The 24,865-nt window shown below is 40.2% G+C and overlaps 1 protein-coding gene across 5 annotated transcripts in view; it reads left to right on the top strand.

Moving 5' to 3' along the window:
* The window catches only part of LOC102175383 (zinc finger protein 347-like), a 98,265-nt gene extending 73,830 nt beyond the window's left edge, over positions 1–24,435 (top strand). For 4 of the 5 annotated variants that reach the window (XM_018063003.1, XM_018063005.1, XM_018063002.1 and 1 more), the window contains 3 exons: positions 3,958–4,040; positions 8,364–8,490; positions 20,584–24,435. In XM_018063003.1, the coding sequence (XP_017918492.1) occupies positions 4,026–4,040; positions 8,364–8,490; positions 20,584–22,244 (1,803 nt within the window). In that variant the 5' untranslated portion in view covers positions 3,958–4,025 and the 3' untranslated portion in view covers positions 22,245–24,435. Of the gene's footprint in view, positions 1–3,957; positions 4,041–8,363; positions 8,491–19,838; positions 20,489–20,583 lie in introns of those variants that run through there. The other variant, XM_018063006.1, reaches the window with a different exon arrangement.

Below are 24,865 nucleotides of genomic sequence, written 5' to 3'. Positions count from 1 at the left end.
TGGTGTCCTCAAGCAGTGGGCTAAGATGTCCCCATGTTTCGTCTGCTGGGTTTCATCCTCTGCAGCCCCCAGATCTAAGCTCTGTTGATTTAGGGACCAGTCACCATCGTGGACAGCAGCTTTGCCATCTAGGAGTTCATGTGGTCAGTGTCAGTGTTGTGGTTTCAGTGCGCTGAGGATGAGCAGAAATCCAAAACCTAAAGGGGCAGGAAGAAGATGCTGCCCCCTGTGCCCTGCCGAGAGCTAGAATATCTTCCAAGTAGGTGTGGGTGGAGAAAACAGGAGATAGTGATACCTGGAGACCCTTGCTTTGAGACTTCCTCATCTCAAATGCCTTTGTACGTGGACTCCATAATGCCCACAGGTGGTGGCAGACTTTCCCAGGAGGGCCAGTCTCTTAATTTTCATACTGCATATGCAGTGTCCTTTGGGTAGTAGCTCGTGGGCACTCGTCTTGTGATCCCCTTTGTCACAAAATCCCTGTGTGCTTCAGTCTTGCTTAGTCCAGTCATAAGGGAGGAGAGGTAGACAAATGGGGAGAGCAGAGGGAGCCTGGTGGGGTCTGCAGGAGGCTTGTGGCAGTACTTGGGGGCATCAAGGTGAGCCCAGTGAATGGGATGTGCGCACATCCCAAGTGTAGTTGCAGGAACAAGGGGTGTGTGGATCTGTTGGAAGAAAATGTCTCCGTTTAGGCTGGAGCACCTGGAAGCGGGTTTATTGGAGAGCCCACATGGAGTGATTTGCGGTTCTACTGCTGGAGCTTGTGTTCCCCGGGACAGCAGTGCTGAGGCTGACATGTGCCTGCACAGGTTTGATTGGACAACTCGTGACCACACGTGAGCAGCAGTGAAGGACGTGGAATTCAGCCAAGAGAAGTCTTTTCCACTGTTAGAACTGTGGCCTGGGCTGAGCCCACATGCACCTGTGGGTACAAGAGGATGGGAGCCTTGGGCTTGAGCGGCTGGTTCTAGCAGGTGCCCCCAGCATCCACTCCACTCCCTGGCTTTTGTTGGCTCTTTTAGCAGGCAGGCACCATAGCGTAACAGGGAAAATCTCAGGTCATTTTTTTCATCAACTTTGGTATCATTGTGTACTTGGGGTTGCCAGTGCAGAAAGGTTCATGTCCATTTGGGAAGATACCAAGAGAATCTGGAGTGTTTCCTTAGAAGATGCTGAGGTCTTAGTGGGCCATGTGCATCATTGGAATTATCCCTCTTTTTCATAGTCTTTGGAGATTTCGATGTTTGACCTGGATCACTCACTATAAATGAAAATATAGTGTCTTGTGTCTGTGGATCTTTGGGTGTCCTCTTTTGTATTTTGCCTCATGCATGAGCTTTCAGGGCTTGGGATGCTTTATGTTTGTATAAGAGGGTTAGAGGCTCATTATGGGCTCTGTGGAGACTCTGTTGGATACCATGAAAGTTTGTAAGTTTGTTTGAGTCCTGCTGGGAAAATAGGAGTACTAAGGTTAAGATCACAGAATGCTTGTTATAAGGTGGTCCTGCTCAGTAGGGATCTCTGGGCCCAGCCTGAGAAGAGTTATAAAGTCCCGTGATGTAGGGGAGGATGGCTCCAAAAAATTAGAGGGCAGCGATGCCACAGTGATCTGCAGCCTGGAGGCTTGTCCTCTAGAAGATGCAGCTGCAACTGTCTTGCTGCCAGGCTGGGTTCTGTGTTATCCACTCCTGTCCCTCCCAAAATAAGCACACATACAGGCACAGTACAGAAAACACGGAATCTTAACTGCACTGTTGGTGGTAATGTAAATGGTACTGCTATGTTGGAAAATAAAATGGAAGTTCCTTAAGAAATTAATAAAGAACAGGCCTACAGTCTGTCAAACCCATTTCTGACAGATATCCAAAGGAAGAGCAATCAGTTTTTTAGGGATATGTCCACATTCCCATGAGTGTGACTGGATTTGCAGTAGCCAAGGCATAGATACAGCCCAGATGTCTCTTGACAAAAGAATAGGTTACAAAAGTGTGGTATAGAAATATTAATTGTATACTGTATATTCATGAACTATTTTTTCTCTGTATATAAATATAAAAATCAAGGATCCTGCGTTTATGCCAGAATGAATGAACCTAGAGAACATTATGCCAAGTGAAATAAGCCTGACAAAGGAGGACAGACCCTATGTGGAAACTAGACCTGTCATTCTCATAGAGCCATCAAGTAATAAGGCTGTTACCAGGAGGTGGGTGGAGGTGGAAATGGGGCACTGGTAGTGAAAGAGTAGAGATTTTCCATTGTAAAATAAGTAAGTTCTGGGGATCTGAAGTACTGCATGCTGCCGGTAGTGCTTCTATATCCTTGAAATTTGCCCAGAGAGAAATAATACAGTGTAGTCATAGGTGGAAGTGTAACTTCCTCGACTATAATAATTATTCAGTGTATGAGTCTATCACATGATCACTTTGTACACAGTACATTTATACCATTTTTGTTAGTTACACCTTAGTAAGGCTGGGAAAGGAAAAGAGAATTGGGGGGGGGGGGGCGTGCTTTTCTCCTCTGAATGGTGCTCAGTCCAGGCTTCACGTTTCATTGATGACATATTTTGCATACACATGTGCCAGAGTCGAGCTCCAGCAGCCAGGGAATCAGCCTGAAGAGATGAGCGGTGTCCGCATAGAATGATGCATCCTTTGACTCAGAGTATGGGGCTCCATGTTTATTTCAAGCTTCAGGTTCTCTTTTATACTTTGACAAAAGCACTAGGTCAGAGGTTTAGAATTTTCAGTTTTCCCCTCACCCAGATTTATTGTCTCTATAAAACATTGTGGCCCTTCAAACAGAGTTTCTGCTTCAGGGATTCTCTCAGAATCCTGTTTACTTTAAATTGTGATTACATTGTAACTCATGCTTATGTCTCCGCTGCAAACCACATTGCTCAGTTTATTTCTTATCTTTCTAAATCCTGTTTGCCCCTAGCATCCTAAGTTCACTATCTCCTAAGAAGGCTTTAGCTATTAATATCTCTGAAATTCCTAATCTGTATAAGCTATAGTAAAACATGCTAGCACTACCACATTCCTTAAATTTTTAGCTTCTAAATATTCTTAATTATTCCTAAACACTAAATTCGGCAAACTTCCATTGCCATAAACATTTCCTTCACAAATAGGTCTCAGATGAGAATCCTTCCCGTGGCCTCAAGCTGCAGCCTATGTGCTCATCTTTGAACACTCTTGTAAAGATCCTTGAACAAATGTCAATGGTTAACTTTATGGATTATTCTCTGGACACAACTGCTGAAGGCTTTGTGCCTTCTCATTCTTCTCTCAAGGACAATAAGCACCTTAACATTCTTTTCAGTCAGCTCAACTGAGCAAAGGAAAAAACAAGTCAGAATCACAAGACCTAACTCCTTCATCCCGGGTCCGTGTCTATGGAACAAGGAGAGGGGGTTGGGGCCGTGCCTCCATTTTGTCAGTAATGCCTAACGCGGCTCCCGAAACACATGTTTTGTACCCTCTGACCAGAGATTCCCCTTCAGGTAGTTTGCGTTGGTCCACAGCTTGAGAATGTTTAAGATGGCCCAGTTGAATCCAGTCTGGATCCCTCACGGAGCATCAGGACTCTTGAGTCCTCCCAGTCCTGAGGGCTGAGGTCTGGGCTGAGGAGGGGATGCTCTGTTCTGAGTGGGGGTGGATCAGGACCTGCTGTGTGACCTGAAGGAGATTGCCTGGTCAGCGGAGGTGCCTCTTGCTGCTGTGTACATGAGGCCTCAGCAGGAGGGGAGTGTGATCCAAGGGAAAGTGTGGGAAAGTCCCATGTTGGTCTCTCTGTGGAAGTTGACTGTCCTGAGTCCCTCCTGAGACAGTGGCCACAGGGGCCTGTCTGTTCCTCATGGTGAGGGCTTCCCTGTGTGTGTGTGGTTGGGGCTCAGGAAGGGGATGTGTTGACTCTTAGCATTAAGCAGCATGTTTTCAATTTTCATGATAGACCTCTGAAGACTCATGTTGCCTGAGGAAGCCCTGAAGTTAAGGAAGAGGAAAGAAAAGGAGTGAGGCATGGCTCTTTCTCAGGTAAGGTCATATTTAGTCTATCCTTCCTGAAATGCCCTTCTCTGGACTTGCTAATCGTGTCTGACTCTGGAGTGTCCTGTGTGACTCCTGTACATGCACACTCACCCGGGGCCTTCCCTCTGGCCCTGTCATCTCCACTTAGATCCTGTCTCCCCATAGAGTTGATCCTGGTTTTTTTTTTTCCTCCTTTCATCTGTCAGAGTAGTGTGTCATATTAATTGATATTTGTATGTTGACTTCTCCTTGCCTTATATGAATAAAATCCATTTGGTTATGGTGTCAGATCTTTTTATTTATTTATTTAAATTGTTTTAATTGAAGGATAATTGCTTTACAGAAGTTGTTATTTTCTGCCAAACTCCAACATGAATCAACCATAGGTATACATATGTCCCCTCCCTCCCATCTTCCTCCCTATCCCACCCGTGTAGGTTGTTAGAGAGCCCCTGTTTGAGTCCCTGAGTCAGTTAGCAAATTCGCATTGGCTCTCTACTTTATATATGGTAATGTAAGTTTCCATGTTACTCTCTCCATACATCTCACCCTCTCCTCCCCTCCCACCTCCATCTGTTCTCTGTGTCTGTTTCCCCAATTCTTTTTAATATATGTTAAAGTTGGTTTGCAAGTATTTTAATTTTGCATCAATATTCATCAGGGCTATTGGTTTCTAGTTTTCCTTTCCTGTGTCTTTGAGAAGTCAGCAAACTATTAGAACCGTGCTTGCTCCATAGAATTAGCAGTATTAGTGGTAATTCTTCTGAAAATGTTTGGTAGAATTTGGTCCTATATTTTTCTTAGAGGTTTCTGACTACTTTTTAAATCTCTCCAGTTATAATGAGCTTCCCTGGTGACTCAAATCATAAAGAATCTGCCTGCAATGCGGGAGACCCAGGTTCTATCCCTGGATCAGAAGATTCCCTGGAGAAAGGAAAGGCTGTCTAGTCCAGTATTCTTGTCTGGAGAAATTCCATGGACAGAGGAGCCTTGTGAGCTACAGTGCATGAGGTCACAAAGAGTCAGACACGACTGAGTGGCTATCACTTTCACTTTCAACACTTCTAAATTTTATTTCTTAATAAGTAAAATAGTTTGTATGTTTCTGAGAATTTGCCAGTAACTCCTATATTCTGTCATTTATAGGTATTATCAGTCATAGTACTTCCTTATCTTTTTGACCTCAGTTGTGATCACTCCTGTTTCATATCTGTTTTCAGTTATTTGAATCTTTTTTCTCTTTAGTCAAGGTGGGGTTTTCCTATACAGTTTTTTCAAAACATCAACTCTTGGTTTGTTGATTTTTATATTTTTCTACTTTCTATTGTATCTCTGGTTTAATCTTTCTTATTTACATGTTTCCTTCTGCTAAACTTGAGTTTAGTTTGTTTTCTGTTTTCTGCTTCCTAGAGGTCTAAAAATAGGTTTCAGATTTAAGATCTTTTCTTTTTTTTACTGTAAGCATTTTACAGTTCAGACTTTATTAGTACAGTGTTCTCTGTGTGTTATAAATTTTGTAACGTCTTTTCATTTTCATCCATGTATTTAAAAATTTGCATGTGATTTTTTTTCTTAGACCCATTTGTGGTGTAAGAGTGAATTGTTTAATGTCCACATGTGAGGAATTTTCTTTTTTTCTTGTGTTTATTTCATTGTTGTTAGGGAAGATACTGTTATGGTATCAGTCTCTTAAAATGGTTAGTTTTGGCCTAACATGTGGTCTCTCATAGAGAATGTTTTCTGTGTCCTTGAGATACATGTGTTTTATGCTTTTGTTGGGCCGTGTGAGCTGTAGATGCCTGTTCAATGTTTGCTTCATTTTTCTGAGATATCTAATATTGGATGTATATATATTTTTACTTGTTACAGCTTTTTGGTAAATTGACAGTTTTATCATTATACAGTATTTATCTCATTGCACTTTTTTTTTCCTTCAGTTTATTTTGTCTGATATAACAGTCTCCCCTGCTCTCTTTAGGATGGACTGTCTTTTTCCATTCTTTCACTTTTCACCTGTCCATGTCCTTAGCTTTGTGAGTACTACCTGTTTCAGCTCTGACAAACTCTGTGTCTCCTGCCCTGGGTTTTTCCTCCTGTTACTTCTAGTGGCCTCTTCTCCTGTGCATCGTATGGTGGTGAAAGACAGGCACCCTGGACAGCTCCTTTCATGCCGCTGTAATTTCAGAAGGAATACATTGGATATTTCCTTCCTATCATGATGTTCCTTGAGATAGTCTTGCTTAATAACTATATTTTTTTCCATATTCTTTTTTGCCATGATTTTTAATTCTCCAAGAAGTTTTTTTACTTTGCTATTGTGATAATTTTTTTTGGTCATAATCTAATGACTCTTCTAATTTCAAATAACTGTTGTATTAATGGAAAAAAAAGCAAAGAAAGTCTTTGGCTTCTGTTAATGCCTTGCTATATAAATCTAAATGGATAAAATTATATTTGAATCTTTGTATATGGTAATTTTATTATGAATTGAGTTCAAGTATTTTTTTTTAATGTTTTTACCAGTTTTCTTTTGGTACCCTAGTATAGAATCCTGTTGACAAACTCAGCTGAGTTCAAAGGATACATTTTTATCGTCTGAAAGATACTGAAACACATGTGAATAAAAGGATGATATAAAATTGTTCAAGAAATCTGTCAAAAGATGAATCCTCTCATGTCAGTTAATTTTTTATAGATAAGCATGCATGCATGTGCAAGTCTGTGGTTTAGATAGAAGACAGCATGATTTAAAAACTACATATCACCTTTTCTTTTCAGTTGAAATTATATTATCAGTATAATCTGTGGCCTTGAAATTTTCTAAACAATCCTGTTAGTGTTTTAAGTAGTAAATTACTAAGAGTTGTGTTTCTGTATTCATGACTGTAATGACCTTTCATGCCATTCCACATTGTTCACCTTCGACTTTTTTTTTGTCATATTAATACAATATTTATTTGTTTTCCTTCTGTCAAACCCTGAGCCCACCACTTTCCCCAGGCTGCCTGGGGAGTTCCAGGAAAGGGAACATATAGGGCAGACACAGGAGAAAGAACTATGGGAGGTGGAAACAGCTCCTTCACATCGTGAAGAAGATGAGCTAGACCACCATCAGCCAAAAGAGCCCCATGGCTTTTGAGAGGGCCAACCCCATGGCGTAGAAGAGCTACTGTTTCAGAGAAGGGTTCCTGGCATAACAGTGATGAAGCTCCCAAACACAGTCCCACTTCCAGCCCTGGAGCCAGCCACCCCTGCTATGGCAGCTCCAGCTCCAGGGAACTTGGCTGCTATGTCAAAGTCCTTTGAAATGGCACTGGTTTGGAAGCTGTGGCTAGGAATGTGAGATGGTCCGGGGACCTGGGACTGCCAAGCTGCTGTGGCTCTCATTGGTCAGTGTCTCCAGCCCTTCACCACCACTGCGGACAGTGATCACTCAACGGGGGGAGGTTCTCCCAATCAGGGAGGGTGTAGAGACTAATTTGGCACAGGTGTCCATTTTCAAGGGATGAAGGCTGGGGGCCCGAGAGCTGCTCCCCCTGCAGAGAACACAGAGGGCAGGGAAGAGGCTCACCTTGGATTTCTTTCAAGTTTTCTTTAGGAGCCCTCTGTCAAAGGACTTGTAATGTTCTCTGTATTACTTCACTGTTAGATGCTTAAGCTTCAGTTGCCGAGCCCAAGCTTCTGAGTTCAGGTGCTTCATGTAACATTTCTTACCTTCTTGATCTGAATCAAGTTTCTCAGAGTGTCTGTGACACAGGTCTTCTTCTGTAAGGTGGGAACACATGGTTCTTTAATGAGCTATTATACTGATGAAATGTTCTTGCCTATAAAGTACTTATTTAATGTTTAAAGTAATATTACAGTAATTTAGAGTAACAGGAAGCCTTCAGACACTTTTGGTCCTTGCTGCTGTTATCAACATCATAGCTGAAAATTTTGACCTTTCCATTAAAAGTGCCGTGGACTTTGTCATCTCTGAAGACACCACTCATGCTGTACCTCATCGAGATAATGAATTGCACTCACTGGCTAGAACATAATATCTGACACTTCTGTATAGCCAAAACAGTGTTGAGCTTTATTTTTATGTATTTCATGGATTTTGAACAATGATGAAAAACTCATATTAATTGGAGAATCTCATAAGGTCTTGGCAAAAAGCATAAGAAATTAAAATTAGAGATCCATAGTTTCTCCTGATATCCCTGCAGGGATCTGTTAGAACAGATACTTCAACCAAGTCAATCCTTGCCCCTTACCACCCTTTCTCTTTTGCATGAAAATGAGAACTTTTCATGGCCCTTTTGGTGACATGTGGTTTCATTTAAGGAACGACTGACCTCTGAGGATGTGGCCATCGAATTCACTCAGGAGGAGTGGGAATTCCTGGATCCTGCTCAGAGGGCCTTGTACAGGGACGTGATGTTGGAGACCTATAGGAACCTTCTGTCTGTGGGTGAGGATGACTTCCTTCCAGAGCTGCCGTAGGGTATCTGCATTTTCCCTGTGTGCCCCTTGGGAGGCCCTGAGGTCTTTCATGTGAGAGTTCTGGTGACTGGGGCATGACACAGCTTCACAAGGTTAAACTGACCCTCTTCAGATGCTGTGTCTGTTTCATGTCATATCTGAGCTTGTCCCAGAGCTTAATTATGTACAAAGCTCACTGGCAAATGTTAAAAAAAAAACCCAAAACACCCGATTTCCTATTTTCTTTCTGACTTTTGCTCAGTGTTTTAAAAAATCCACAGCACTTTAGATTTCTTTCTTCTGATAACGCTAAATATCTATTTATTTGGTTTCGCTTGCTTGTTTACTTTTTTTTGGCTGCACCATTCTTCCTGTGGGATATTAGTTCTCTGAAGGATCAAACCTGCACTCCGTGCATTGGAAATGCAGAGTCTTAACCACTGGATCACCAGCGGAGTCCCAGACTTTCTGATCTGATCTCAATATTATCCCCACATTGGAGCCTGAGAAAAAGCTCTGGACAGTGGGGAGTTGCTGGGGTCCAGCCCGGGTGGATCCAGGGTGATTCGAACGTGGGGACGGAGTCGGCGTCCTGGAAAAAACTTATTTAATTACAGATATAGAGGGAGATTAGAAACAGATAGTGTAGTAGGAGAATTAGTGGAGAAAAGAGGCTGAATAACTGGTTTACATGGAATCCCAATCACCACCTATGTAGGCCACAGGCGTCTTTCCATTCTCCCAAAGGAGAGGAGGCACTGAGGCCTCCCTGGTCTGATCTCAGAAGCCCAGGCAGAATTAGCAGGCTTGGTGAGTACCCACATTTCAGACGGTAATTCAGCCAGGAAAGCGGAGAGCAAGAAAGAAACGACACAGGGGAATCAATCTTTCCAGAAACTGATCCGATTTCTTTATTTTTCAGGTTTGTTTATATACCTTTTTGTTATACATAGGGATGAATACAGAGTCATGCGGGGGTCAGCAGACCTGACCCTTGTCACAATCAGGTGTTCATATAAAATTATACAAAGGTCTTGAGTTTCATCATCTTTTAGCCATGAGGTCTGCTGACATTTTATGGCCCTTTCTGATACTGGTCAGTTAACCACAAAACTTACTTTTCCAGGGGTGATTTTTTTCTTAAATCAGGCGCCACCCTCCAAATAAAGTTGCATTCCTATAGGGTGATGGTGTAGTGAGTTACAATCAAGAAAGGAATTTACTTAACCTAAGGTTTAACATGATTAACCTTAAAGGTTAATAGTTATTTCTCCTATATGCTAGTTATATTCATTATAAGGACAGGAATATGGAGATTTAGCAGCAAGTATTGGTTCAACAAATGTAAACCCTTTACCAGTGTTCCCTTTAAGATCTATTTTGTCTTAAGATAGTGATAAAGTTACATAGCATCGTGATTTATAGTGATTTATAACAAAGTACAGTGATCTATAACAAAAGAGAAGATTCATTAACTCAAAAAGTCTAGTATTGCTAACATCAAAAAACTACTATATTTCCTTTTCTATATTTCAAATACATTGATTAATATATTCCCAGGTGCCTAAGGATATGGAGGCCTGATGGCAATTATTGACTCATCAATGAGAAAAAGCCCTATGCTAATACTCCAAAATCTCTGTGCTGTTTATGGCTGAGAGACTGTCACATAAGCTAGTCTGTCAGCAGAGAGGTTTGACCTGAGACATCCTTGTCACACCCAGGGCAGGGAATTAGCAGTAATTATTGGCACGACAAATGAAAAAACCCTTCACCAATATAATTCCTAATCAACCTACTAATACTATGCTAATGATCTTCTAACTTCTCAAAAGAGTCTGTATTTAGAAAGTTTTAAAACATCCCGTGCCTCTCACAGTTGGGAGGCTGTAAACAATCACATGCGGCCGGACGAGCCTCATCAGGCAGGCCAGAGAACCTCCAGAGTTCGTAAGTTGAAACACTCTTATCACGCCCGGGAATTTTTATTAACTGGAGCTGCAAGTTAACTCCTTTTCTGGGAGAAATGGTTATGGGGGAGAGCTCCCCGTAAAGTACTCTGGTTTTGGGGGCAGGCGCTCGGGAACAGGGGGTTTCCTGAGGCTTCATCACGCCTTTGCGTATGCCAAGCTTCCTTCCTCATGACCTTTGCCGTGGGTGGAGTTCCTCACGCTGGCTCCCAACAGGGAGTGATGTAAAAGTAGCCAAAACTACAACATATAAAGAAAAACGAGTATCTCAAAAGGGCTTTTTTCTTCTGTTTAGGAGTGGGACTAGTTGGTGGATTGGATCCTCTGTGGTTGCTACTTAGGAAAATGTAAGAGTGGGTAGAGAGATCGTCTTTTTGATCCGAGATCCTATGAGGGGAGCATATGTGAATCTCGCAGCCTCTTAGCTTGCCATCTGTAGGCTGAGCGCATGGTCCCATCTCAAGATGCTGTAATGTCTGCCCTTCATGTTGTGTTAGTTTTACTCTTGTGCTGCTCTACCCCGTCTGGGAATGTCAGCTGTTCCTGATGTTCCATTCTCCTTACTTTGTATCATTTTACCTCTTCAATTTCCTTGAAATATATTCCTGAGGGTCTGAAATTATATCTGGTTTCCTTGCTGTGATAATCCACCTATGTTTAGTTGGCAGCTTCTGGTGAGTCTCTGTGGAGTGGATTTAGTAGGTAACAGAAAACTGTGATGGAGACACTATTCCTAATGTTATTTTCTTACTCTGTACAAAGTCACCACTTGAAGCTATCCAGTAGAGTGATCAGTATGTTCTAGGATGATGAGAGAGAAAGTATCACGAGAGCCTGATAACATCTTTCCAGGTTATTTTCTGGCTTTGGAGACTCTGTCAAGGGCACCAAGACAGTGTTGTTCATATGTGTCAAGGACCATATATTTTAGCCTCTGTAAATGGTATGGGAATTTATCCCAGGACAACTTTGTCCAAGTTCACATTCTCATATCTATGAGGCTATTGGCTGCACTGTTGTTCTGTTCATTGTAGGTATTTTTTTATCATGGAGTTCAAATTTCTGTGTTACTCTTAGTGTTTCTGTTTTGTATTTGCAATGCATTGGATGGTTGATTGGGGAATGGTCCCTATGGTGGAACTGGTGATCAGTCCCTCTTAAAATTTTTTATATAGTCTTTGTACTCAACTTACTATCAGATGTATGATTTCCACATATTTTCTCTTTTACTGTTGTCTTTTCAAACTCACTGCACTTTAATGCAGAGTAGTTTATAATTTTGATATAGTTCAATTTATCAATATCTGGTTTTATTTTGTGGCCTGTGCTTTTGGTGTTATATCTGGTAAATCATTTGTGGGTCTAATTTCCAGAAACATTTCCTGCATGTTTACTTCTAGGAGTTTTATACATTTGGGACTTACGTTTTGGTCTTTGAACCATTTTGAGTGTGTTTTTGTCTGTAGTGTATGATAATGTTCCAAGTAAATTCTTTTGCTGGTGGGTATTCAGTTTTGTCAACGTGTCTTGTTTCATAGACTGCTTCCCCCATTTAGCAGTTTTTACACCCTTGTGAAACATCTGCTAAACATCTCCACAAGAGGAGTTTTTGTTTTAACCATTCTTTTTAGGTATGATGCTGCTGCTGCTGCTGCTGCTGCTGCTGCTAAGTCGCGTCAGTTGTATCTGACTGTGCGACCCCACAGACGGCAGCCCACCAGGCTCCTCTCTCCCTGGGATTCTCCAGGCAAAAACACTGGCGTGGGTTGCCATTTCCTTCTCCAATGCTTGCATACATGCATATCAAGTCGCTTCAGCCATGTCTGACTCTGTGCGAACCCACAGATGGCAGCCCACCAGGCTCCTCTGTCTCTGTGATTCTCCAAGCAAAAACACTGGCGTGGGTTGCCATTTCCTTCTCCACTTTTTAAGTATAGTTAATTTACAATGTTGTGTTTCAGGTTTACAGCAGTTTACAAGATACTCAATATAGTTCCCTGAGCTATATCGTTGGTTCTTGTTATCTATTTTGTATATACATTAGTTTGTAAATATTCAGACTCCTAATTTATCTCTCCCTTTCCTGCCCCCATCACCATCCTGTACTATCCCCTTTGGTAACCATAAGTTTGTTTTTCATTCTGGTGAGTTTATTTTGTGAATAAGTTCATTTGTATCATTTATTTCAGTTCAACATATAATATCCTATGATGTTTGTCTTTCTCTGATTTCACTTAGAATAATCCCTAAGTCTGTCTGTGTTGCTGCAAAAGACATTACTTCATTGTGTTTTATGCTGTGGAGGTGGCAACCCACTCCAGTGTTCTTGCCTGGAGAATTTCATGGACAGGGGAGTCTGGCAGCTGCAGGTCATGGGGTCTTAAAGAGTTGGACACGGCTGAGCTACGTTCACTTCACAATATTCCCTTGTATATATGTACCACATATTCTGTATCCCTTTGTCTGTCAGTGAACATTTATGTTGCTGCCATGTTTTGGCTGGTATAAATAGTGCTGCTAAAAACATTGGGGTTCATGTATCATTTTGAATTAGTTTTCATCCTTTCTGGATATATGCCCAGGGTTGGAATTGCTGGTTCATGTGATAGCTGTTTTTTTACTTCTTTATGGAACCTCCATGCTATTCTCCAAAGTGGCAGTACCAATTTATGTTCCTTCCAACAGTGTAGGAGGGTTCTCTTTTCTCCGCACCCTCTCAAGCATTTATTGTTTGTAGACTTTTTGATGGTGGTCATTCTGACCAGTGTGAGGTGATACATTTTTGTGATTTTGATTTGCATTTCTCTCATAAGTAGAGACGTCAAACATCTTTTCAGGTGACTGTTGGTCATCTGTTTGTCTCCTTTGGAGAAGTATCTGTTTTGATCTTCTGCCCATTTTTTATTGGGTTGTTTGTTTTGATATGAAGCTGTATAAACTGTTTGTTCATTTTGGAAATTAATCCCTGATAGGTAGCATCATTTGCATATTTTATAGGCTCCTAGTGCAAAAGTTGAATTTTTGTTCTTTTTTTGGTTTCCTTTGCTTTGCAAAAAGGTTTTAAATTTAATTAGGTCTCATTTGTTCAATTTTGCTTTTATTACCATGATTCTAAGACATAGATTCAAAAAAATTTTGCTGACATTTATGTCAGTGTTTTGCATTTGTTTTCCACTATGAATTTTACAGTATCTGATCTTGCATTTAGATGTTTTACACATTTTGAGTTTATTTTTGTATGTGGTGTTAGAGAATGTTGGGATTTCATTCTTTTTCATGTAACTATCCATTTATCCCAGCACCACTTATTAAAGAGACTTCTTCATCCTATATTCTTTCCTCCTTTGTTACAGAATAATTGACTCTGAGTAAATTGGTTTATTTCTGGGTTTTCTGTCCTGTTCTACTGATCTGTGTTTCTGTTTTGTGCCATCATCATACCACTTCCCTGGTGGCTCAGATGGTAAAGCCACCTGCTTACAATGCAGGAGACTCAGGTTCAGTCCCTGGGTCAGGAAGATCTGCTGGAGAAGGAAATGGCAACCCATTTCAGTATTCTTGCCTGGAAAATTTCATGGACAGAGGAACCTAGTAGTCTACAGTCAATGGGGTCACAAAGAGTTGGACATGACTGAGCGAGTTCACTTTCAATTTGTTGACTGTCAGTTGGTAGTATAGTCTGAACTTAGGGAACATGATTCCTCCAGCTCTGTTCTTTCTCAAGATCATTTTAGATAACAGAGTCTTTTTTATTTTGGTACAAATTAAGTATTTGTTTTATGAAATATGTCATTGTTAATTTGAGAAGGGTTGCATTGACTATGTAGATTGCCTTGGATAGTATGGTCATTGTGACAGTGTTACTTCTTTCAATCCAAGAACATGGTATATGTTTGTGCCATCTGTTTGTGTCATCTTTGGTATCAGTCATCAGCATCTTATAGTTTTATGAGTACAGTTCTTTTGACTTTTTAGGTAGGTTTATTCCTTAGAATTGTATTCTTTTCTCTGAGATGGTGAATGGGATTGTTTCATTAATTTCACTTTCTGACATATCATAGTTAGTGTATAGAAATGCAGCAGTTTTCTATATATTTTGTATCCAGCAAGTTTACTCTGTTCATTGATGAGGTCTAGTAGTCATCTGGTGGCATCTTCGGGATTTTCTGTGTGTAGCATCATAGTGACAGTTTTACTTCTTCTTCTTTTTTTTTTACCCTTGAATTCCTTTTATTTGTTTTTTTGGTTTTTTTTTCTGATTGTTGTGGCTAGGACTTCCAAAAATATGTTGAATAAAAGTGGCAATAATGAACATTTTTGTCTTATTCATGTTGTTAAGGGGATTGCTTTCAGTTTTTCCCTGTTGAGTATGATGATGTTAGCTGTGTGTTTGACATATGCAGTCTTAATTATGTTGAGGTAGGGTGGCTGGAATCAAGATTGCCGGGAGAAATATCAATAACCTCACATACACAGATGACACCACCCATATGGCAGAAAGTGAAGAGGAACTAAAAAGTCTCTTGATGAAAGTGAAAGAGGAGAGTGAAAAAGTTGGCTTAAAGCTCAACATTCAGACAACAAAGATCATGGCATCTGGTCCCATCACTTCATGGGAAATAGATGGAGAAACAGTGGAAACAGTGTCAGACTTTATTTTTTTGGGTTCCAAAATCACTGCAGATGGTGATTGCAGCCATGAAATTAAACAACGGTTACTCCTTGGAAGAAAAGTTATGACCAACCTAGATAGCTTATTCAAAAGCAGAGACATTACTTTGCCGACTAAGGTCCATCTAGTCAAGGCTATGGTTTTTCCAGTAGTCATGTATGGATGTGAGAGTTGGACTGTAAAGAAGGCTGAGTGCCAAAGAATTGATGCTTTTGAACTGTGGTGTTGGAGAAGACTCTTGAGAGTCCCTTGGACTGCAAGGAGATCCAACCAGTCCATTCTGAAGGAGATCAGCCCTGGGATTTCTTTGGAAGGAATGATGCTAAAGCTGAAACTCCAGTACTTTGGCCATCTCATGCGAAGAGTTGACTCATTGGAAAAGACTTTGATGCTGGGAGGGATTGGCGGCAGGAGAAGAAGGGGACGACCTAGGATGAGATGGCTGGATGGCATCACTGACTCGATGGACGTGAGTCAGAGTGAACTCCGGGAGTGGGTGATGGACAGGGAGGCCTGGCGTGCTATGATTCATGGGGTCACCAAGAGTCGGACACGACTGAGCGACTGAACTGGACTGAACTGAGGGTCCATCTGTGCTGACTTTCTGATCGGTTTTTATCATAAATGGCACTTGAATTTTGTCAGAACCTTTTCTGCATCTATTGATGATCATATGGTTTTAGTCTTCGCCTGTTTCTGTGGTGTATCATAGTGATTAACTTGTGGATATTGAGAAATCTTGCATCCCTGAAATAAATCCCACTTGATCATGGTATGATCCTTTCATGTCCTTTAATGTATTAGTAACTGTTTGAATCTGCTCTTTTGAACTCAGGGAAGGCCTAGGAGAATAAAGCCTTTTTCTACAAAAAAGAGTTGGATGCCTCAGAAAGGCTTTTGTAACTGGGAAGGTGTTCCAGAGTCAGTGTCAATCCCTCCTTTCCTTTGATACTCCTCGATCTTGAGATGACCATGTGTGGAAGAAGAAATGAAGTAAATGTCCAATAGAGAGGTTAATCATACTTGGCAGAGGAACCCAGGTTTAGATAGCCTTTTCCTGGATTTTCCTTCTGATTTCTGCTAATAAGATTGTTATACAATATCCTGGAATATTGTGTATGTTTTTCTTGAATATAAGCATTCCATTGTAACTTACAAAATCACAGTTGGATATATTACATTTTAAATAGTATAACAGGTATTATTCTGCTTTCTCCATATATCACTTTGAAAATCTCTCTTGTTTCTGTCCCATACCCATAGTATAATGCCCATAAACTTGCTGAACTGGTTCTTTTCTTTTAAGTTCAACATATTAGTTTGCCCTCTCAGTTATTTTCACAGAGACATGCAGTCACAAGCTGATATCTGACATAAATCTGTGTACCCTAAGCTCCACGCAGGCCCTTGCTTAGTCCTGACCAGTCCTCGCATAGTACCTTGATATGATTGGAAACATTATTCTTACCTATCAGGTCCCTCCACCTTCTACATACTCTCACTGTAAAGATAATCTCTGATCATTTATTGAACATGTTTCTCAGGACATGACCTAAATCACTCTGTGCATCCATGATAACTCACAGCCCATTCTGAGATGGGATGGTTGAATAATAGTTAAACAGACTACCTCTGTCTTGTATCTTCCTTGATATTTTCTTTCAAGTTGGTTTGATCCCCGAGTCAAGAAGATCCCATGGAGAAGGAAATGGCAACCCACTCCACTATTTTTGCCTGGGAAATCCCGCCTGGAAAATCCCATGAATGGAGGAGCCTGGTAGGCTGCAGTCCATGTGGTCACTAAGAGACTGAACGACTTCACTTTCACTTTTCACTTTCATGCATTGGAGAAGGAAATGGCAACCCACTCCAGTGTTCTTGCCAGGAGAATCCCAGGGATGGGGGAGCCTGGTGGGCTGCTGTCTGTGGGGTGGCACAGAGTTGGACACGACTGAAGCGACTTAGCAACAGCAGCAGCAGTCTATTCATTTGGTGGGTGGTCATGTTTACAAATAAGTATTCTCAGTCGTCCCAGTAGGTTCAGATTCATATCCTGGTTCTCTTACCAGTTTGTGGGCCAATTGGATGTGTCTCCCTCTCTGATTAGAGAAAAACATGTTAATTTACCTCAAGCCTTTAAAGCAAATTAGTGCTGTCAGTAGTACATATTTTATAGTAAATACTCAGAATTTATTTGTTTAAAAAAGGTAATTTCTATATTCTGTCATGTTCTTTATGATACAACTTCATCTACATTATATCTTTTCTTAATATAAATTTATTTACTTTCATTGGAGGTTAATTACTTTACAATATTGTATTGGTTTTGCCATACATCAACATGAGTCCACCACAGGTATACACGTGTTCCCCATCTTGAACCCCACTCCCTCCTCCTTCCCCGTACCATCCCTCTGGGTCATCCCAGTGCACCAGCCCCAAGCATCCAGTATCATGCATCGAACCTGGACTGGCAATTCGTTTCATATATGATATTATACATGTTTCAATGCCATCCTCCCAAATCATCCCACCCTTTCCCTCTCCCACAGAGTCCAAAAGCCTGTTCTATACATCTGTGTCTCTTTTGCTGTCTCGCATACAGGATTATTGTTACCATCTTTCAAATTCCATATATATGCGTTAGTATATTGTATTGTTGTTTTTCTTTCTGGCTTACTTCACTCTGTATAATAGGGTTCAGTTTCATCCACCTATTTGAACTGAATGAATTCTTAATGGCTGAGTGATACTCCATTGTGTATATGTACCACAGCCTTCTTATCTGCTCATCTGCTGATGGACATCTAGGTTGCTTCCATGTCCTGGCTATTATAAACAGTGCTGCAGTGAACATTGGGGTACACGTGTCTCTTTCAATTCTGGTTTCCTCGGTGTATATGCCCAGCAGTGGGATTGCTGGGTCATAAGGCAGTTCAATTTCCAGTTTTTTAAGGAACCTCCACACTGTTCTCCATAGTGGCTGTACTAGTTTGCATTCCCACCAACAGTGTAAGAGGGTTCCCTTTTCTCCACACCCTCTCCAGCATTTATTGCTTTTAGACTTTTGGATCCCAGCTATTCTGAGTGGTGTGAAATGGTACCTCACTGTTGTTTTGATTTGCATTTGTCTGATAATGAGTGATGTTGAGCATTTCTTCATGTGTTTGTTAGCCATCTGTATGTCTTCTTTGGAGAAATGTCTATTTAGTTCTTTGGCCCATTTTTTGATTGGGTTGTTTATTTTTCTGGAATTAAGCTGCAGGAGTTGCTTGTATATTTTTGAGATTGTTTGTTTGTCAGTTGCTTCTTTTGCTATTATTTTCTCCCATTCTGAAGGCTATCTTTTCACCTTGCTTATAGTTTCCTTTGTTGTGCAGAAGCTTTTAAGCTTAATTAGGTCCCATTTGTTTATTTTTGCTATTATTTCCAATATTCTGGGAGGTGGGTCATAGAGGATCCTGCTGTGATGTATGTCGGAGAGTGTTTTGCCTACGTTCTCCTCTAGGAGTTTTATAGTCTCTGGTCTTCCATTTAGATCTTTAATCCATTTTGAGTTTATTTGTGTGTATGGTGTTAGAAAGTGATCTTGTTTCTTTCTTTTACAAGTGCTGACCAGTTTTCCCAGCACCACTTGTTAAAGAGATTATCTTTAATCCAGTGTATATTCTTGCCTCCTTTGTCAAATATAAGGTGTCCATAGGTGCGTGGATTTATCTCTGGGCTTTCTATTTTGCTCCATTGATCTATATTTCTGTCTTTATGCCAGTACCTACTGTCTTCATGACTGTGGCTTTGTAGTAGAGCCTGAAGTCAGGCAGGTTGATTCCTCCAGTTCCATTTTTCTTTCTCAAGATTGCTTTGGCTATTCGAGATTTTTTGTATTTCCATGCAAATTGTGAAATTATTTGTTTTAGGTCTACATTATATCTTCTTAAAATTTTATTTATTTTTTAATTGAAGGCTTTACCGAATTTTGTTTTCTGTCAGACCTCAACTACATTATATCTTGTATGCGTTTCACTTGCAACATTTTTCAGCAATATTGTTTCTGTCCCCAGTCAATAAATACACAAAGCACTCACTTTTTATTTATTATATTTTGGTGCCATTAAACTAGGTAATTAACAATAGTGCATGGCTAGAGATTAGCCTTCTTTGGTGGTTCAGTGGTAAAGAATTCAGCTGCTAATGCAGAAGATGCAGGTTTGATTCCTGAGTCAAGAAGATCCCATGGAGAAGGAAATGGCAACCCACTCCACTATTTTTGCCTGGGAAATCCTGCCTGGAAAATCCCATGAATGGAGGAGCCCGGTAGGCTGCAGTCCATGCGGTCACTAAGAGACTGAATGACTTCACTTTTACTTTTCACTTTCATGCATTGGAGAAGGAAATGGCAACCCACTCCAGTATTCTTGCCTGGAGAATCCCAGGGACACAGGAGCCTAGTGGGCTGCTGTCTGTGGGGTCACAGAGAGTTGGACACGACTGAAGTGACTTAGCAGCAGTAGTAGGGATTAGCCTTCCTTGGTGGCTCAGTGGTAAAGAATTCACCTGCTAACGCAGAAGAGCAGGTTTGATCCCTGAGTCAGGAAGATCCCATGGAGAAGGAAATGGCAACGCACTCCACTATTCTTGCCTGGGAAATCCCATGGACAGAGGAGTCCAGTGCGCTACAGTCCACAGTGTCGCAAAGAGGCAAACACGACTGAGTGACTGAACAACAACATAGGTGGGGACTGCATTGTTTATTGGCTGTTAGAAAACTGGTGAATATTTTATGTCTTAATTTATGTGTCATTTACAGATGATGGTCTTTTAGCATGTATTCTGCAATACAGCTGACACATACTACTTGTTAACATTGTAAAATTCCTTTTCTTTTTGGGTACATAGTTCTATAGCAGATGTAGAAATCTATGTTGTTTCAAAAAATTGTTTTAGTCATATTTTTCATTTTTCATTTGTTTTCAATTGTAAACAACCAATTATGAAAAGTTAATTATTAATTGGGTAAGCTTGGTTTTGGATTATTTATGTTACAATATATAATATATTGTTTAGAATTTATTTATGTACAGTAAGTTTGCAGAATACAATGATAGTGTAATATTTTTCATTTCAATTTGAGACAACTGTTGATTGATACGTTCCTGAGGGTCCTGGTAGAAAAACACTCTGTTTCTGAGAGTTGGCAAAAGATTGTCCAATGTGAGTGTGTTTGGCATATGGTTTTTAAAACTAGTCTACCTTAACGGTGAATTTATGTTATGCTTTCTTAGAATTCTATTCCTTTATTGTTTCTAAATGCTTAAGGTCATCGTTGTGGTGTTTCATAACTTGATGTAAGTATTACTTTTGGTGTAATATATATTCAACATGAAACATTTATTTTTGGATTATTGTGAGCAGAATACCTATGATTCTTTTTATCTTGTAGATATCTCTCCTACACATGTGATCAAGCATTTACAACCCAAAGCGAACAGTGATAAACAAGAAACATTCCAAACATTGATGCTGGGAAGCCCTGAAAGCTGTGAAATCAAACATGTTCATCTTTGGGAAAGTCAGGAAAATATGTGTGACTTTGAGTGTCAGGGGAGAGATGACAAAAGAAACTACAAAGGCACATCTATAAGCCTTAATGGAAATGTGCCTGATGGAAGAGATTTGCATGATAGAAAGGATGCAGGCATCAAGCCCTTTGGAAAGAGGTTTGGATTTAACTTTCAGGATAAACTGCAGATATTTCAAACTGGCGGGATAATTTCTGAATATAATCAAGTTAAGAGTTCTGTCAACAACAGTTTCTCATTTTCACCACTTCACAGAATTCCTCCTTGTGTCCAAACCAGTGTTTCTAATACATATGGGAATGATTTTATGAATCCTTCAGGACTAACACAAGAACTCAAAGCACACAGGGAAAAACCTTACAAATGTGATGAGTGTGGCAAGGCCTTTCATGTAAAGTCAACCCTTTTAAGTCATCAGACAGTTCATACTGGTGAGAAACCTTACAAATGTGATGAGTGTGGCGAGGCCTTTCGCCTAAAGTCAACCCTTTTAAGTCATCAGACGGTTCATACTGGAGAGAAACCTTACAAATGTGATGAGTGTGGTAAGGCCTTTTGTGTAAAGTCAACACTTTTAAGTCATCAGACAGTTCATACTGGAGAGAAACCTTACAAATGTGATGAGTGTGGCAAGGCCTTTCGTCTAAAGTCAAGTCTGGTAAGTCATCAGACAGTTCATACTGGTGAGAAACCTTACAAATGTGATGAGTGTGGCAAGGCCTTTCGTCTAAAGTCAAACCTTTTAAATCATCAGACAGTTCATACTGGAGAGAAACCTTACAAATGTGATCAGTGTGGCAAGGCCTTTCCTCTAAAGCCAACCCTTTTAAGGCATCAGACAACAGTTCATACTGGAGAGAAACCTTACAAATGTGATGAGTGTGATAAGGCTTTTCCTGTAAAGTCAACCCTTATAAAACATCAGACAATTCATACTGGTGAGAAACCTTACAAATGTGATGAGTGTGGCAGTGCCTTTCGTCTAAAGTCAATCCTTTTAAAGCATCAGACAATTCATACTGGAGAGAAACCTTACAAGTGTGATGAGTGTGGCAAGGCCTTTCCTGTAAAGTCAACCCTTTTGATGCATCAGAAAGTCCATACTGGTGAGAAACCTTACAAATGTGATGAATGCGGAAAAGTCTTTGGTCGAAAACCTCATCTTCAACGTCACAGTAGAATTCATACTGGAGAGAGTCCTTTCAGATGTAATAAGTGTGGCAAGTTCTTCAGTCGAAATTCACACCTTCAAAAACATCAGAGAATACATATAGAGAAACCTTTCAAATGTGATGAGTGTGGAAAAGTCTTTGGTCAAAAACCACGTCTTCAACATCACTGGAGAATTCATGCTGGAGAGAGCCCTTTCAGATGTAATGAGTGTGGCAAGTTCTTCAGTCGAAATTCACACCTTAAAAGACATCGGAGAATACATATAGAGAAACCTTTCAAATGTTTCAAGTGTGGAAAATCCTTTACTCAGGTCTCAGCACTCACTAAACATCAGAAAATCCATACATGAGAGAAACTCATGTGAATGTGGTATATGGTAGAAGTCTTCAAATGTCAAAGTCCAAAATTCACACCCTACTGTTGCTCAGAGAATTCATCCTACTGAGAAACCATACAAATATCATGAGTGTGGCAACATCTTAGGCTTCATGAGAAAATTCATACTGGATAGAAGCCAGATATATATGTATTGATTAGTCAGGTCTTTAGAACATGAATTCATTCTAGAAAGATTCCTCACCAATTTCACAAAAGATAAAAAAAAAATACCCTATCCTCACATCTCACCAGTAGTATCAGAGTATTTATCCTGGAGAAAACATACAGCAATGTAACGTGTATGGCAAGGATCTTACCCCAAAAGTCACAAGATAGGAACATAGTGGAGCCATACTTCCCAGACTCAGTGGTTGTGGCAAATCCTTTACCTTTTTCACTCTATGTATTCTCTGATGACTTTAGTTCAGGTACTCAGCAACTGCAGTAAGTCCATATTTGAAGAGAAGCTATAGAGATCTTTTCGTGTAAAAGAAACCCGAATTCTGCCCCAGCAAATATGATTCTTTGGGACAGTAGTCCGACATCTTTTTGGTCTCCTGGCTTTCTGAATAAAGTCACTATTCCTTGCCCAACAAGTAGTCTCTCAGGTTATTGGCCTGTTGTGTGGTGAGCTCTAAGAGCTTGGCTTTGGTAATACATTGATCAAATGCATTTGCTACATGCATTTCACGATGGTCTCTGGGAAGGAATCAATGAGATGAAGGGACTGACTTTATTAGATACAACTCCTTCACATCCATGTTCCCTGGAAAAACACACAGCCTGAATTACAAAATGCAATAGTGTGTGTGAATTAGCAACAGGGAGGGGAGAAAATAATGTAAAACTAGGATATGACTCATCATGGTCAGTAGGATCAGGAAGCCCTTCCGTACATAGTCCAGCCTGTTGTAAAAGATAATGTTCTACCAACTGACAAACAGAGTAGGCAAGATGTTAAAAGTCCTGAGCTTTGCATAGGAGGAGAGGGACAGTTGCATGGGACTGATGGTGTGCTAGGAACAATGCATAGAAATAGGGTCATGTTCTCCATTGGATAGAAAAAACTGTTGTATTCATGATTAAAGAAGAGTTACTCTTACTTGTGGAAACTGAAGAGAGAGCTGTCACAGTCTTTGTAGACCTAGACCTGAGGAATGGATTCGACAAGAAGAAGGAAGCTGGGGACCCAAGTCTCGAGTGAAACAAGGGTGCTTTATTTGCAAAAACGCATGTTTATATATCTTTACACAAGGCAACTTTAGGCAGTAAAAACATTGAACAAAAACCAAGCAAAGCAAATAGCAATCTTGAAAGGGCCAGAAAGCATTCCATATCCTGAGGTAGAGGGGCATAACTGAATAGATTACCTTTAAGTAAAAGGTCACTGAAGGGAATCCCAGCAGATGCTCTTTCTCATGACCTCAGTCCTGAGAACTGCGTGCAGCTCTGCTTATTCCTGTTTTCCAGGAACTGATAAAGAATAGAGTCCTTGAGAATCGGCACACAAAAGAAGAAAATATCATGTTGAATCCTTTAAAGTTGAATGTCCCCTGACAGTTCCCCCTTTTTTACATTGTCATAATTGGGGATGACTGTAGATACTTGTGTGAAAAAGGCCCTGAGCAAGTGAGTTTGTTTAGTTTGAACAATTTTAGTTGAAAGACATCGGTATGTTACAATTATAATCACCAGGATAATTATCAGCGTTATAGTTCCAGATCAAATACTATGTGTAATGCCTTGAAACCATCTTTGAGGGTCTAGCCCAGATAATTGATCAGCTAGCTGTTCAGCTAAGGTTTCCAAATTGTTGGAAGAGGGTAGACTCTTATAGAAGGTTTCAAGGATTTCCTTTTGCAACAATTGTACATTTAAGGAAGTATTATTATGCATATCTTGCAAATGAAATTTGATTTTTTTCCCCAATTGTAAGCACTATGGTTGAACCGAAGAGGAGTGATACAAAATTAAGTAGAATTCCAATCACAATTTAATAATACTTGTTTTTATAAATCTATTAATTGATCTCCAACCCATTGGATGGCTGTTTTTAATTCCTGAATTTTATCTTGAACTTTTCATCTTTCTGAACCTGAGTGACCCACATAGTATGAGCATCTTTAGTCCAATTTTGAATAAAGATTTGTGTTTGAACTGAAGTTAGTAAAGCAGTGTCTGTGACATCAGCAGTGGTGCAAATGGCTATTGACCCCAAAATGCCAAGAATGAAGCATCTAATTAATCGCTTAGATTGTCAGAGTAATTTAGTGAGTAACTGGAAGGTAAGTCTTGCCATGGGACCCTCTTTCCAGGGTCGTTGGAGATTACTGGCAACCACAGACTACGTTGAGATCGAAGAATCAAAAGGGATTCGTTTTTTTAGAGAAATAGAGGAATTAAGACAAGTATACAATTTGCAATCTATATAAGTCACAGAACATAAAGTCTTATTAAATTGTAAGTTTCCTATGGCGATAACAAAAGGAACGGGAATGCAAGCTAGTATAAAATATGAATGATTATAATAGAAGGAATAGTTACTATGACTATGGTCCCTGTGAAATATCTAGTCCAAGTTCCAAGTTTTTC

The sequence above is a fragment of the Capra hircus genome, chromosome 18 (assembly GCF_001704415.2).
Source record: "Capra hircus breed San Clemente chromosome 18, ASM170441v1, whole genome shotgun sequence".
Classification (NCBI taxonomy): domain Eukaryota; kingdom Metazoa; phylum Chordata; class Mammalia; order Artiodactyla; family Bovidae; genus Capra; species Capra hircus.
Note: the sequence above shows the minus strand (reverse complement) of the source record. Positions and strands in the feature narration are given on the sequence as shown.